The following is a 13,471-nucleotide window of genomic DNA, read 5'->3' as shown; positions in this document are numbered from 1 at the left end:
GGCACAGGGCCCCCCAGGCCAGCCCAGCAGAGCCACCCCATGGCATCACATTAGTGTGAAATTAAAGTGATAGTAAAAGGGATAGGGGAAATTATATGTGATAGGACTTACCTAGGTAAGAAGTAATAAGTGTGGAGGGTGCTACATATATACTAAACAAACTAAAGGGGTGATGGAAAGTATACGATATGATGCCATGGAGCAGCCCAGCAACAGCAGCCCAAAGAGCCCTGCGCCCCAAACACAGTCCCACAAACTAACACTCAGCATATATGTACAGTAGGCCTTACCCTCATAGTGCCCAGCTGAAATGTGCAGTCTTGAGTGTAGGACTACAAGCTATGACAAAAACTCTGCATATTGTATTGTAAAGTCTATTAGAATATAATTGCAGATGTAAAATACATATAAAGATGGAGCGACCCTCTTCGTTGCAATATAAGATATAATAAATATATTTTAGATAATATTTCACTCACAATAACGATTATGGTTATAAAAGATATACGATTCCCTAAAAAAAACTCAACACAGTATTACAGCCTACACGGCAATCTGTCAGTGTACCCGGCTGTAAGACGTACTGTAGATTCACGTGTACACTGTATTACAGCCTACATGGCAATCTGTCAGTGTACCCGGCTGTAAGACGTACTGTAGATTCACGTGTACACAGTATTACAGCCTACACGGCAATCTGTCAGTGTACCCGGCTGTAAGACGTACTGTAGATTCACGTGTACACAGTATTACAGCCTACATGGCAATCTGTCAGTGTACCCGGCTGTAAGACGTACTGTAGATTCACGTGTACACAGTATTACAGCCTACACGGCAATCTGTCAGTGTACCCGGCTGTAAGACGTACTGTAGATTCACGTGTACACAGTATTACAGCCTACATGGCAATCTGTCAGTGTACCCGGCTGTAAGACGTACTGTAGATTAACGTGTACACAGTATTACAGCCTACATGGCAATCTGTCAGTGTACCCGGCTATAAGACGTACTGTAGATTCACGTGTACACAGTATTACAGCCTACATGGCAATCTGTCAGTGTACCCGGCTGTAAGACGTACTGTAGATTCACGTGTACACAGTATTACAGCCTACATGGCAATCTGTCAGTGTACCCGGCTATAAGACGTACTGTAGATTCACGTGTACACAGTATTACAGCCTACATGGCAATCTGTCAGTGTACCCGGCTGTAAGACGTACTGTAGATTCACGTGTACACAGTATTACGGCCTACATGGCAATCTGTCAGTGTACTCGGCTATAAGACGTACTGTAGATTCACGTGTACACAGTATTACAGCCTACATGGCAATCTGTCAGTGTACCCGGCTGTAAGACGTACTGTAGATTCACGTGTACACAGTATTACAGCCTACACGGCAATCTGTCAGTGTACCCGGCTGTAAGCTGTAGATTCACGTGTACACAGTATTACAGCCTACATGGCAATCTGTCAGTGTACCCGGCTGTAAGACGTACTGTAGATTCACGTGTACACAGTATTACAGCCTACATGGCAATCTGTCAGTGTACCCGGCTGTAAGACGTACTGTAGATTCACGTGTACACAGTATTACAGCCTACACGGCAATCTGTCAGTGTACCCGGCTGTAAGACGTACTGTAGATTCACGTGTACACAGTATTACAGCCTACACGGCAATCTGTCAGTGTACCAGCGACTGTAGGCACATAAGCAGAAGCATTGGGCACAACAGCTGGTAGCACAGGTTCCATCAGGCTAGAGATAAAACATGACATTCTTACGTAGGTCTTCAAGTGATTGTGTCTTGTGACGATTGTATTGTTACAGTAATGAGCTTAGCTACATTTTATTCTGATTGTGGATGACATGGAACAAACAAATCCGAGAAAAGATCACTGCTCTATACAGATAGGGGCGGGTATTGGACTCCATCCAGTCCATGGCCAGATTCATGGAGAACGCGGGATCTCACTATCTGGCAGATGACACAAATAATGTGGTGACAGTATCTACAGGTCTAAATAGTGATAGAGTGAATCTAACTAAATACTAGATTGTCTATATAAGCTGAAGATTCCTTTAAGTATAAAGTATTATGTGTTATAAGAATTAGAACAAATGTATGGTTCCATCTTCAAGGAGTTGAAACAGTTAATATGAATGTATGTTTCTCTCCAAGTCCCTATATTTGCTAGAAATACCAATTAATATAAATTCAAACCAGATGTGGAGTAAAGCCATGGCTAAAGAACCACCTTCCAATAGATGCATTGGGGGAGAAGAACATACATTCCCTTATAAGGCAAGGGTTCTTGAAGAATCTATACGTTCTATGGGAGGAAACTGCGATAGTTAGCGTAATATAGAAACTACTCCCAGTCTATAGAGGTTCACTCCTATTGTGACGTGAGATACCACGTTTCCTACGTTTCCTATGTTGAACCAAAGTTTTAATTGTTAACCCCACCTTAGGGGTGTGTTGTATATGAATATGTATGTTTTTTGGGTACTTATGAGTTATCCGGGCTGCCGATTTCTAAATCGGGTCGGATCGGGCACATCGCATCGCATCGCATGCGACCATCGGATGCGATGCGATGCGATGACCCGATTTTTCCATAGGAATCAATGTTAAAATGGACTGAGTCCATTTTAACATGGAATTCAATGGGAAAAAGGGGTCCTTTTCATACCCCTACTATCCAAGTGGGCATGGAGTTGGATATAAACCTGTGGCGAGCGTAGCGAGCCACCGAGCCCGAAGCGTGGCGAGCCCCGCGAGGGGACACAGAATACCGTCCCCTCGCGGGGCACGCTTCGCTCGCCACGCTTCGGGCTCGGTGGCTCGCTACGCTCGCCACAGGTTTATATCCAACTCCATGCCCACTTGGATAGTAGGGGTATGAAAAGGACCCCTTTTTCCCATTGAATTCCATGTTAAAATGGACTCAGTCCATTTTAACATTGATTCCTATGGAAAAATCGGGTCATCGCATCCGATGGTCGCATGCGATGCGATGCGATATCGCATCGCATCGCATCTGATTGTATGCCTTAACTTAAGGCATACAATCAAAAAATCGGGCGCCCAGATAACTCATAAGTACCGTTTTTTTTAATAACCCCTGCTTTATGGGAGGGGGGGACGACGACAGTAGTTTACAGCATAAATATGAGAACTCTAAGCACAATAAAGAAAACATTTGTAACTTCTTTCCTGACGTTCAGTTTAACTCTTGGTCCTGTGATGTCTGAATACTGAAATACTGCTGAGGCTCAAATTACACCCCTTCAATAGTATCAAGAGAAAATGATGAGACCCTGTCACTGCTAATCCACCCCTGGCGCTCACCTTACTCGTCTTCATGTACTCCTTTGCTTTCTCTACATCGCCACTTTGCTTAGCCCTCAGCGCAGCCATCTTGTACTCCCTCTGTCGCATCATCAACAAAGACTTTGAAGCTGGAAATGAATACATGACATCATGAGAAGCAGCGATCACAGCAGAGGCCAATATTTATATTTCAACCTCCCATCCTCAAAGGGACAGGCTGATTCCCGACCTGTGGCCGCCATTTTAAAAGTCTTAATCACCCTGTCAAGTCTGTAATATTTCATGATTGATCTCGTTAAGGAGTCCCTACGTGGAGGTGATGGGGCTAAGGAATGACTGATTTTGTAATCCAGGTGGATATTGCGCATGGCTACCATATACCCCAAGGGCTTCAATGATAAATAAATTGGGACTGCTTGATGTGAAAAATAATAGGATTTTAATATACCTACCAGTAAATCCTTTTCTCGTAGTCCATATGGAATACTGGGGTTCAATACTATGGGGATAGAGATCATCCGCAGGAGAGACAGGCACATAAGATCTTTCAGTGTGGGTTCACTGGCTCCTCCCCTCTATCCTCCCTCCACTAGTCAGTTAATGAAAAACTGTGCCGAAGGAGAGCAAAGTATATGAGGAGTAAGCAAGTAAATGTGGTGAGATTAATACCAGCACACCGTCACAAAAATAACAAAATAGGTGAAGAAACCTATAATAATAACCTATGGTGAACACCATAACTGAAATATTTAATAACTATATATCTGTATATATATGCATATATGGCAACAAGCCAATATTAGAACGTCACTCGTTCAAAAAGGCAACCAGCCAATACAAGAACGTTAACCGTTCAACAAGGCAACAAGCCCAAGAAAACAAAGTATTACCTGCAGCAGAAAATTCCGCACTGAGGCGGGCGCCCAGTATTCCATATGGACTACGAGAAAAGGATTTACCGGTAGGTATATTAAAATCCTATTTTCTCTAATGTCCATTATGGAATACTGGGGTTTAATACTATGGGGAGGTTCCAACGCCATCAGAACGGGCGGGAACGTGCGGAGACTGCTGTAACACCGCTTGCCCGAACTGGGAATCCTCCCTGGCCAGGGCATCAAATTTGTAGAACTTTACAAACGTATGCTGCCCCGACCAAGTAGCAGCTCTGCAAAGCTGTAAGGCCAAGACTCCTCAAGCAGCCGCCCAGGAAGTCCCTACAGACCTTGTCGAATGAGCCTTCAATGAAGATGGAATAGTCAATCCAGCCATCCCATAGGCTTGTTGGATCGTGGTACGTATCCAACGGGCAATAGTCTGCTTTGATGCAGGAGCACCCTTCTTCTGTGCATCGTAAAGCACAAACAGACCATCCGTCTTCCTGAACGTAGAGGTTCGCCTTACATAGACTCTCAGGGCCTGAACAACATCCAGGGATGCCGGAATCTCTTGATGAGCCAAACTGAAAGCCGACACAACCTTAGGCAAGAATTGCGGCCTTGTCCTCAGTTCCGCCCTGTCACCGTGATAAATCAAGTAAGGGCTCTTGCAAGAAAGGGCCCCAAGTTCGGACACCCTCCTGCCCGAAGCCAAGGCCAGCAGGACCACAGTCTTCCATGTCAGAAACCGCAAATCTGCCTGATCTAATGGATCGAACCAGGATGACTGCAAAAGAGATAAGACTACATCCAAGTCCCATGGCGCAGTGGGCGGCACAAAACGTGGTTGAATTCTTAACACCCCCTGAAGAAAAGTCTGGACCTCAGGTAAGGATGCCAGTTTTCTCTGAAAAAACACAGACAGGGCCGATACCTGGACCTTTAAAGGACCCCAGCCGGAGCCCCAAGTCCAAACCTGCTTGCAGAAACCGCAAGAAGTTACCCAGTTTAAAATCCGCAGGTGGTAGGGCATTTCCCTCACACCAGGCCACAGATTATGTGGTGATAATGGGAGGCCCTTACCGGTTTTCTGGCTTGGGTCATGGTTGTTATGACCGAGGAATCCAAATCCTTGCGCCTCAGGATCTGCCGCTCAACCTCCAGGCCGTTAAACGAAGCCGAGGTAAGTCCTGGTAACCGAACGGCCCTTGAAGAAGAAGGTCTTCTCTGAGGGGCAGATGCCAAGGGTCTTCCACCAGCATGGCCTGAAGATCCCCGAACCAGGCTCGCCCAGGCCAATCTGGTGCCACCAGGATTGCCTGTGCTCCTTGGTGTCTTATTCTTTTTAACACTTTCGCCAGTAGTGGTAACGGGGGAAAGAGATATACCAGCCGGTATTCCCTAGGCCAAGTTAGTGCATCCACTGCCTCCACACAAGGATCCCTTGCCCGAGAGCAGTACCTGGTTACCTTGTGGTTTCTTCGAGAGGCCATGAGGTCTATCTGTGGAGTCCCCCACAGATCCGCAATGGCAGTGAACACCTCCTGGTGTAATTCCCATTCCCCGGGATGGAGGTCGTGGCGGCTGAGAAAATCCGCCTCCCAGTTGTCCACTCCCGGTATGAATATGGCGGACAATGCCAGAACGTTTTGCTCCGCCCAAGAGATGATCCTGGCAGCTTCTCTCATGTACGGCATGCTCCTCGTTCCACCCTGCCTGTTTATGTAGGCAACCGTGGTCGCATTGTCGGACTGCACCTGCACAGCCCTGGAGCAGAGGAGCAGCCTTCAACAGGGCGTAGTAAACCGCCTTCAATTGCAGCCTGTTGATATGGAGCTTGGCTTCCAACAGGGACCATCTGCCCTGAAGATGGACACCCTTAACCACGGCCCCCCATCCTCTCAGGCTGGCATCCGTGGTCAACAGAAGCCAATCCTGGATTTGAAAGGAACGGCCGGCCAGTAGATATGTCGACTCCAACCACCATTGGAGCGACAGCCTTGTGGTTGCAGAGTGTGTTATCAGCCTGCGCATCTAGCCGGGGCACCCCGACCACTTCGTCAGGATATCCAGCTGGAATGTCCTTGAGTGAAATCTGGCATACTGTATGGCCGAGAGGATCCTCCTGGTCAGCTGAATAGCACTGCAACAGGCTCCTGCCAACCCTACCTTGATCAGCAGGTCGTCGAGGTACGGGATGACATTCACCCGATGCTGCCATAGAAGGGACATCATCTCCGCCACGATCTTCGTGAAGATGCGCGGAGCCGTGGACAGGCCGAAGGGCAACGCCCGGAACTGATAATGTTCCCTTCCCAGCGCAAACCTCAGAAACATTTGGTGTGGGGGTCAAATGGGGACGTGTACATAGGCGTCCTTGAAGTCTATGGAAGCCAGGAACTCCCCTGGCTCGAGACTGGCGATGACCGAATGGAGGGACTCCATTCTGAATTTGAACACCCGCAGGTACGGTTCAAATCCTTCAGGTTCAGAATGGGCCTCACTGACCCATCTGGCTTGGGCACCAGGAAGAGGTTCGAGTAGTAACCCTGCCCCTGCTCCTGCACTGGAACCGGCAGGATTACCCTGGACTGGAGGAGTCCCTGGATTGCCCCTTGTAGGAGAATCCGGTCCTCCGCTGCTGCGGGGAAGGCCGACTTGAAGAACCTTCTGGGAGGCGGTCTGTCAAACTCCAGCCTGTAGCCCGGCGAAATAAGAGTCCTGGCCCAGGAATCTAGGCATGAGGCATCCCACACCTGGCTGAAGTACGACAGACAACCCCCCACCTCGAGAGGATCCCGTGGTGGGGAGATCCCGTCATGCTGACGGCTTGGAGGCAGCTGCAGTGGCAGCACGGTCCTGTGTGACAGAGGGGTTAGGTTTCCTGAACTTACCCCGTCCACCTCTGTTGGCATTGGATGCAACTCTGGCCCTGGAGTGGAACCGAGTCCCGCAAAAGGACTGCTGGGTAGGCAAGGTAAATGGACGTTTTGGCGCAGGAGGGGCTGATGGAAGAAAAATGGACTTACCAGCCGTAGCCTTGGAGATTCACTCATCCAGCTCACTCCCAAAAAGCCTCTCCCCTGAGAAGGGGAAACTTTCCACACTGCGTTTGGAGTCCACGTCCGCCACCCACTGTCGCAGCCACAGGGCCCTCCGGGCTGAGACCGTCATTGCAGAGTTTCGGGCATTTATGGTCCCCAATTCCTTCTGGGCCTCGCATAGGACCTTTGCAGTGTCCTGAATGTGATGCAGATTTTCACCTATCTGTGCCACGACAGGTCCCCCAGCAAACCTTCCTGGATCTGGGTGGACCACGTGAATGGCCTTAGCTATCCAACAATTGGCCAGTACGGGACGTTGAGAGGCCCCACTAGCCATATACATCGACTTGAGAGTGGTCTCCAGTCTCCTGTCAGCCCCGTCCTTAAGGGTGGAAACTCCTGGGACCGGTAGTAACACCTTTTTAGAAAGGCGTGAAACTGAGGAGTCCACAACGGGAGGCTCCTCCCACAATTTTCTACCTGCAGGTTCAAAAGGGTACGCATTTGCGAACCTCTTTGTGAGCTGGAACCTCTTCTCAGGGTTTTTCCAGGCGTTTTTGAAAACACCCTCTAGTTCCGCCTGCTCTGGGAAACACACAGACTGCTTTTTCTGTGTCATAAAGAAAGAGTCACCCTCCGTGACTTCCTCCAGAGGGAGCTCTAAGACCTCCCTAATGGCTCTGATAAGAGGTTCAGGGCCATGTACTGGTGCCTGGTCTTGTACAGGCTCCTGATCCTGCAACTCCTCCCCCTCATCAAGGTTATCATCCTCATCTGTATCAGGGGCCACAGGAGACAAGGGCCTTTTCTGAGGCTGGCTAGACTGGCTGGGAAAAGGAGTGATGATATCCACCCTAGCTGACAGGATGGCTAAATCCTTCTGCACCCTCTGAGTCTGCTTTGTATTAGCAGCTAGCTGGGATGAGACTGAGTCTAACAGCATTTTAATGCTGCTGGCCCATGCGGGCTCATTATCTCCCTGTGACACCCCACTATATTGTGGGGGCACACCACTAGCCAGAGGGGTAGTCTCACTAGGCTGTGAAGACATACAGGGTTCACAGGTAACCTGTGACTGAGGCAGGGATAAACTTGGTGCTGCACACCATGCAGGTCAGTTTCTTCACCATTGTGAAGCTGGACACAGCCACACCACACACACTCACACTGATTTGTAAGTGTTCTTTGGCTATGTGTTACAGACTAATATCTTAACTAGCCAGTGTGGGGTAAACAGAGCTACTTGGGAAACCAGGGCACCCTGTAACCTGAGCTCACAGATTGGAGAGAGCTGGTTCACAGTAAAACACAAAGTAATTTGTCAGAAAAACAGTGCTATGCAATATTCATATGCTAGGCACACAATGTAAGTGTTAATTAGTGCTATAACTTGCTGTCTCTGCAGGCAGAAAGATCCCAGATCCACCCCACCGATGAGGAGCTGTGCATGCAGGAAGAAGCAGGAAGTCTTGCCCAGCAGAGCCTGGTCCCACTCTGAGCTAAGCCACGCCCCCAAAACAGAGCTGCTGGTGCTGCTAGCATTAAAAAGCTGGCGTTTTTAGGCTTATCTGTGCTTTATGCAAAAACCAGACATTGCCATAGCCCTGGTGGTCCAGTGGCTATCTGTACCTGCCAGCAAATATATAAAAGATGGGGGGTTCGCGCGGTACCTGCGGGAGGTCCGCCGCTACTGCCACCGCCATCTTGCCGCACATAAAGTTGGGGTACCCCCTGTGGGGACCCCGACCAGTACTCACCACTTGAAGTCTTCAGACCCTGCCAGGGGTGTGGGGTAGCTGGGAGTTCTGCTCGCCCCAGCGCAATGCTATGCGGTGACAGAAACCTCTCTCAGGACAAAGTCCTGCAGCAGGGAAGCTCTGCGCCTAGGTCTACTGCCTAGGTCTAAAAGCAGCGCCCCAAAATAACAAACTAAAACAAAATGTTGAAAAGTCTCTCTGGAGCTCCCAGAAGTGCAGCCTCTCCTGAGGCACATTTTTCTAAACTGACTAGTGGAGGGAGGATAAAGGGGAGGAGCCAGTGCACCCACACTGAAAGATCTTATGTGCCTGTCTCTCCTGCGGAGTATCTCTATCCCCATAATGGACATTAGCGCAGGGCTCTGGAACAGTCCATTCAAAAGCTGCTCCTATAAACTGTTGTGCCGTTTCAAGTTGAGGATGGGCCGGAAGGATCAGTTGGGCTTTTTGACAAGAAGAAGCCTGACATAGAATCCAGAATACCTTTGAGCTAAGGGGACAGGTACAATGACTCCAGACAGGAGCAGCTTTTGAATGGACTGTTCCAGAGCCCTGCGCTATTCGAGGTCCGATGGGAGGCTTGTGGAAAATAATGTGCTTGGTGGGCGACGTCAAAAGGTTAAGAAGTAGCTCCGAGAGACCACTTCCCCAACCCAAGCATCTGTTGTGGATCCTAGCCAGATGGCAGAGAACCCCAACACACGTCCGACCACCTTGGTATCCCCCAGGTGGGGGCCCTCCCCATCATACGGAGGGTTTGTCCGCAGGCTTAGTATGGTGGGGGCGTCTGGTGGCCCAGGGAAGCTTATCCTTGGGTTTGGAGCCCAGGGAAGCTTATCCTTGGGTTTGGAGGATCTAGGGGAGGCCTGTCGCTTTCCCCAGCCCTAAAACTGAAAGGACTGGAAGAAACCTGGGGACGTGGGGTAGGGACAGATGGCAGGAAAGCAGCCTTAGAAGCTGCTACCATAGCTACCATTTTATCCAGCTCTGGTCCAAATAAGAGGGAACCCTCGAAGGGAAGAGCTTCTAAAGTTTTTTTTTTTTTTTTTTTTAAGAGTCTGGGTCTGCCTTCCAAGAGTGCAGCCATAGAGTTCTGCGTGCAGCCACAGCCGAAGCAAATGCTCTGGAGGTGAGAGTAGATGAATCCAGAGCCGCATCTCCCAGAGAAAGTGAAGCCTGATGCACCAAATCAATAATAGGCAGCAGGGTTTCAGCAGACAATCCCTCTACAGCCTCCACCGCGAGAGTAGTTGTCCACTCAAATAAAGCCTTAGCCACCCAGGCAGATGCTAGGGCAGGCCCACCCACTGCACCGTAGTGGTGTAAATCAGTTTTAGGAAGTTCTCCAACTTCCGATCAGCTGGGTCCTTAAGGTACGCAGTAGGAATGGGCAGCATAGAGGATTTTATTACTTTACCACATGTGTGTCTAGTTTAGGGACAGTTTTCCAGGGGACTCTTGTCCTCCTGGGGGAGGGGGTAGAGGGAGGAAAACCGCTTAGGCAAGCTAAACTTCCTATTCGGTACCTCCCAAGACTCCCTGGTGACCTTAGTCATGTTGTCATGATTTAGGGAATAAAACCAGATTATGCTGAAGGTGCAGGTGGTTCAGCGCTGTTCTCTACCTTAAAGACCTCTTTCACAGCTGTAACCAAGGCCGGCACATCAAGACAAGATGGAGGATCCTCTCTATCACAGGCCTCCCCTTCGTCAATACAGTCATCAACGGCTTCCTCCAAACAATCCTCATCCTAGTCTGTGTCGGTGTCATGCTGACGGAGGGGCCTGGATGATGAGGGGCTCCTGACTAAAGCCCTGCGTCAATCTGCAGGCACTGAACGCGCCCAGGGGGTATCCAGTGCCGGGAGGTGAAGAAAATGTCACGGAGCTCCTGCAGCAGCTATGACTGGCTGGAGCATAAATTACTGTACCCTGTGTCCCGCAGGAGAGTATGGAAATCAACTTCAGTAAATTACATCAAAAAGGATCTGCAAAAATACTAAACTTCAGAAAAGTGAACTTTGAATTATTCAGGGAAGCCCTAACAGGAATTTGGTGGGAAATGGTTATGGAGGGGAAAAAGGCAGAGGAAATGTGGGACACTCTAAAAAAGGTGCTTGATTCACTAACTATTGAATACATTCCTAAAGTAAATAAAGGTAAATTCAATAAAAAAAAGCCACCATGGTTGGACAAAAAAGTAAGGTCAGCTATCAATAAAACAAGAGCATTTAAAAATTCTATAAAAATAACTTGAATGAGGAGGCGTTCGCAAAATACAAAGAATCAAACAAAACTTGTAAAGGGGTAATCAAAGCAGCTAAAATATTATATGAAGAGTGCATAGCCACTGAAAGCAAAACCAACCCAAAGAAGTTTTTTAAAAACATAAATAGTAAACGTTTAATTAAGGAAAACATAGGCCCACTAACTGATACTAGTGGAAAAAGTGTTACTGAGGACAAGGGAAAAGCAAAACTGTTAAATGAGTTCTTCTCATCAGTATTTACTAAGGGAGAGCAGACTGTGGAACGAACATTTACCACAAACGGGACAAATAAGCCAGATCTCATTGTGGATTTCACGCCGAAGGAAATAGTACTGCGGCTAAGCAAACGCAAAACAAATAAATCACCAGGGCCAGATGGGATTCATCCGAGGCTATTAATGGAATTAAGGGATGAACTAGCTACCCCCCTACATTATATCTTTAGCAAGTCACTATCGGTAGGTATAGTACCAAAAGATTGGAGAATAGCAGAAGTAGTGCCAATTTTCAAAAAAGGAAAAAAGGAAGATCCCGCTAATTACAGACCCGTTAGTTTAACATCAATTGTGGGTAAACTATTTGAAGGATTTTTAAGGGATGGGATCCAGGAATATAGAGACCATCACCGTCTACTCAGTACTAACCAACATGGGTTCGTGAAAAATCGTTCATGCCAAACTAATCTACTAGGGTTCTATGAAGAGGTTAGCAAAAACCTCGATAATGGAAATGCTGTAGATATGATTTTCCTAGATTTCGCTAAAGCATTTGATACTGTCCCACACAAGAGATTAATAAAATGGAGAACCTAGGATTGGGTGAAAATATCTGCAGATGGGTAGGGAATTGGCTATGTAATAGAGAACAAAGAGTGGTTATGAATGGTGCCGTATCAGATACGATACCGGTACTAAGTGGAGTGCCCCAGGGTTCGGTTTTGGGGCCCATTCTGTTTAACATTTTTATTAACGATATTGGGATAGGGTTACTCAGCAATGTATCCATCTTTGCGGACGATACAAAATTTAGCAAAGTCATTAAATCGTCAGAAGATGTCACCATGGTTCAAAATGATCTTGCAATTCTAGATGAGTGGGCAAAAAAATGGAAGATGAGGTTCAATGTAGATAAATGTAAGGTTATGCACCTTGGGACACAACCAGTGTGCAAGTTACAACCTTAGCGGGGAGGAACTGGGTAATTCCATACTTGAAAAGGATCTAGGAGTCCAAATAGACAACAAACTGGGATGTAGTGCCCATTGTAATGTAGCTACAAAAAAGGCCAACATAATTCTGGCATGTATTAAGAGGGGAATTGATAACTAGGGACTCAAGGGTAATTATGCCACTGTATAAAGCATTGGTGAGACCTCACCTCGAGTACGGAGTGCAGTTCTGGGCCCCACACTATAAAAAGGACATCACAGAATTAGAAAAAATCCAAAGGCGAGCAACAAAGCTTATTAGGGGAATGGAGAATTTAAGCTACGAGGAGAGATTAAGCAATTTGAGACTATTTACATTGGAAATGAGACGTTTAAGGGGGGACATGCTCAACATGTACAAGTATATCAAGGGCCAATATAAGGAACTGTCACACACCCTCTTTTCTACTAGAAAGGAATCTAGGACACGAGGGCATGAGTATAGATTAGAAGAAAAAAGATTTCATTCAGCTAGTAGAAAGAATTTCTTTACGGTCAGAACAGTCAAACTCTGGAACTCTCTTCCCAGAGAGGTGGTAACGGCTGGCTAATTAAATGCGTTCAAGGCAAAGTTGGACAAACATTTAGTGGAGAAAAACATCCATGGGTACAAATAAGAAATATAATCTGTCTTTAAAATATCAGAACCTACCAAATCAGCAATGGATATCTATACCAGGTTGAACTAGATGAACGTAAGTCTTTTTTCATCCTTACCTACTATGTAACTAAGAATGGAGAGAGGGGAAAGTAGACTCTTTTTGTGGGGCACTCCTTTGTTTCTGATTCTAATAAAACTTAACTTTTAATATATTCAAATAAGATAAAGTGGACATACATAAACAGACAAACAAAACAAATCAGGACAGATAAGGACACACATTTATTTTGCAGTGAGCTTTTAAATGATAGGCTATGCAAAGAATTTTATGAAAGTCATTCCTGTGTCAAAACAGAACGTGTAAGGGTTTCCTA

The 13,471-nt window shown here is 47.1% G+C and overlaps 1 protein-coding gene across 1 annotated transcript in view; it reads right to left on the bottom strand.

The window, feature by feature from the left end:
* CC2D1B (coiled-coil and C2 domain containing 1B) overlaps window positions 1–13,471 on the bottom strand; it is a 210,946-nt gene that overhangs the window by 137,819 nt on the left and 59,656 nt on the right. The window contains exon 8 of the mRNA XM_083158258.1: window positions 3,361–3,470. Within this exon, the coding sequence (XP_083014384.1) occupies window positions 3,361–3,470 (110 nt within the window). The remainder of the gene's footprint in view (window positions 1–3,360; window positions 3,471–13,471) is intronic.

The sequence above is a fragment of the Crinia signifera genome, chromosome 8, assembly GCF_055691185.1.
Source record: "Crinia signifera chromosome 8, ASM5569118v1, whole genome shotgun sequence".
NCBI lineage: Eukaryota > Metazoa > Chordata > Amphibia > Anura > Myobatrachidae > Crinia > Crinia signifera.
The sequence above is the reverse complement of the archived record's forward strand: the minus strand, read 5'-3'. Positions and strand labels throughout refer to the sequence as shown.